Source organism: Elephantulus edwardii, unplaced genomic scaffold, assembly GCF_000299155.1.
Source record: "Elephantulus edwardii isolate Elephantulus edwardi_28Jun2011 unplaced genomic scaffold, EleEdw1.0 scaffold00328, whole genome shotgun sequence".
In the NCBI taxonomy this organism is placed as follows: Eukaryota; Metazoa; Chordata; class Mammalia; order Macroscelidea; family Macroscelididae; genus Elephantulus; species Elephantulus edwardii.
In genome coordinates, this window is record NW_006400078.1 from 203531 (window position 1) to 206622 (window position 3092).

General features: G+C 49.7%; 1 protein-coding gene across 1 annotated transcript in view; it reads right to left on the reverse strand.

The window, feature by feature from the left end:
* Positions 1-3092, reverse strand: part of POLA2 (polymerase (DNA directed), alpha 2, accessory subunit) — a 37013-nt gene that overhangs the window by 18860 nt on the left and 15061 nt on the right. The window contains exon 5 of the mRNA XM_006901447.1: positions 144-250. Coding sequence (XP_006901509.1) covers positions 144-250 — 107 coding nt within the window. The remainder of the gene's footprint in view (positions 1-143; positions 251-3092) is intronic.

Below are 3092 nucleotides of genomic sequence, written 5' to 3' on the forward strand. Positions count from 1 at the left end.
CGGGCACTGGGGACTGCAGAGCCAGCCGGGCACTGGGGACTGCAGAGCCAGCCGGGCACTGGGGACTGCAGAGCCAGCCTCTGCCAGGCACCCGGGGAGTGGGAAGGGGCTGCCTGGGGGAGCTGACCGAAGTGGAAGCATACCTTGGAGAGAAACTCGAGGGTGAGAGGAGCTGATGGGGGCTTCGCATGGACACATTCCTTTTTGTTAGAGGGGTTTCTGGGGTGGTGATAGAGCGCTTCTGAGAACCCTAGGAACAAAACAGGAAAAAAAGAATTCCAGTCACTTTAGGCCAAGTTGCTAATGACACATACAGTTCCTCAGGAAGGACCTGAGGACCCGGTCAGTTCTCTTCCAAGCACAGTGGCACAAAGATTGTCCCGGCCGCTGTCGGAACCCGGCCTCCTCGGGCAGGCTGGGAAGGCATGGACGTGGGAGCACAGACAACTCTCCCCAGGCAGGACCCCGTGACAGCAGCCTGCCCTGTATTCTCTCACGCTCGTTTCTTCCAACCTCTGCTTTAGAGGACGCCTGAGCTCCCTGATGTCCTGACCTGCCTATGAGAAAGAAGGGATCATGCTATCACTTCTGGCAAAGCTCCTCCTGACTTCTCAGAGCACACGCTGTGGTGCTGCTTGCCAGCCCCTCACAGAAGGTCACTGATGGTTTGTCTTTGTTTTGCTCACCAACAAGAAACTAAAGATATGCCCAGTATGAAACCCACAGCCCAGACTCCACTGTCCCCTGCTCCCTGTCACCTTCCCCACTTCCCCCACGCTGGACCACTTTCTGCTTTTCAGATATGTCAAATGTCCCTCCCCAGGGCCTTTAAGCTCACTGGTCTCTGGCCTGGAACACTCTTCTTGCAGATTTCTCGACTGCTCCGCGCCCCCCTTCCTTCTCTCCCATCCCTGGTCAGAGGGAACCACCAGCCTCAGGCAGCTGCCCTTCCTCTTCCCCTTATTTTCTTCTCCATAGGACTTTCACCATCATCTACTTTATACTTCCACCTCTCTGCTTTTTGTCTGTCTCCCCTCTACAGGAGGACAGGGGGTGACAGGAGACACAAAGTGCTCGCCTGGACTGTGACCAGCTCGGCAGCAGCTCCTCCTGCCCTCGGGCTCCACCTGGCTGCTGAGGGGAGCGGTGCCACCAAACTGTCCACTCGTGGCCACTGAAGCATCATCATTATGTAGCCAGAATCAGAACGAAAACTGGACTTGGGACTGCTCCTGCTGTTACTGCTCTTACACCATCCACTTTTGGTTCTTCTTTTCTAATATTTTTCTATAATAATAATAAAAAATAATAAAAATTGTCACCACTATGATCATAGGTTAAATATTTTATATATGGATTTTCCCATTTTAGAGTTCTCCCCACATCACTGCAATGTGCACCTTAGCAGCTGGGCTATTTTACCAAATTGATGTGTAATTTTTCACACACCTACTTGTCTCTTACTTGGTGTTCAGGCGGCTTGCAATTTGGGGCAATTAAAAGCTGAGAAAGACACTGCATGCAGTTTTCCCCACATGTGGGTCTGCACATTTTCTACAAGGAGAATTACAGGCTCAAAGGACAGAAAGGATTTCATGGCTTTGACAAGTGTTTTCTAACTACTTCCCCCCAAAAGACCTTGTCAACACAGAAGGCCAGAGGCCTGGAGGCTGATGGAGTGGTGCAGAGATTTTAAAAGAGAGAAGGCACTGAACAAACCAGTCGGGCAGCCTCATGGTACGACTCGGCGTGTCAACGCCTCAGCTCCAGCCCCGCTGTCAGGGGCGCAATCACGAGTCCCGTGGACACTGAGGGCACATGTACTCATTTTAATGAGGAATACAGTCACTGAGGGTACCCCATGCCCGTGTCCTCGTGTAAGCACATTCTTGTACCACACAGAAAAACAATTTATTATCAAGGATGCCAGTTCATGAACTTTCCAGAAATAGAAATGCTAAGGGCATAGAAGCATCACATCCTCAGGCTATAAAAGTCTCGTGGAGGACAAGTCATGTGGAAAATCAGGTTTGAAGCAGAAGATTGAGGGTGAGTGTGGATGCAGAATGGCTGACAGTCGTAAAGGCAAATATTTAATAGTGGTTAGCAAGGGCCATCGTCGGCGTCTCCTCCCCAGGAGAATGCATCCGTCCTGTCCCCAGGACCTGCCAAGAGTGGGCACCCTCACCTGGCATCGTCAGGATGGGAAAGGCCGAGGCCTGGCACCAGGACTCTTTCTTACACAAGGCCTAACGATGAACAAGCATTTCCACGCGGACAGGTTCTGTTCTAAGCACCGCACTCACTTCTATCCCAGAGGCACTGTGTTTCCCCTGAGTGCTTCACATTTCAGTCCAACTTCCTCAGCTCTGGACCCATGCTTAGAAACTTTGCTTCATATAGAAACTCTGATTCATAAATGAGCTGCCTGAGCACTTTCACAGCAGGAATGGAGCGTCCAACAAGAATTTAGCCATTGGAAGAGGACAAGCCTTGATAACCCACTGCTGCTGAGTTGATCATGACTCATGGTGACCTGACAAGACAGAGCAGAACTGTCCCATGGGGCTCCCAGGCCTGCAAATCTTTCTGGAAGCAAATGGTATCATTTTTCTTCCATGGATTCAAAGCACTGATCTGCCAGTTAGCAAACGCTTCATGCACAGTGCCACCGGGGGGGTTCATTTATGCGTCTTTATAGTAAGGTAACGGTGCTCTTGTGGACAAGTGGGTAAAGAGTTGCACTACCAACCCAAAGGGAGGTGATTCGAATCCACTCACTGCCCCACTGGGAATGACAGGCAATCGTTTCCTGTGGGACTGATTTACAGTCTGAAAACTTGATGGAGGGTCAGCTGTAAGTCAGTTCTGACTCAATGGCACATAACAATAACACAGGGGGAGGCTTGGGAGGGGAGAAATGTACAACAATGAATGAATGGAAATCCAAAGCCTCTGTAAATTTTTACTGAAATCAATAATAAATTTAAATGTAAGAAAAAATTTTAAGTTAGAGTAAGGATGGCAATGGATTTATAACTGCTCATGCTAATAACACTATATCGTGGCATGGAGGAGGAATAGTGGAAATG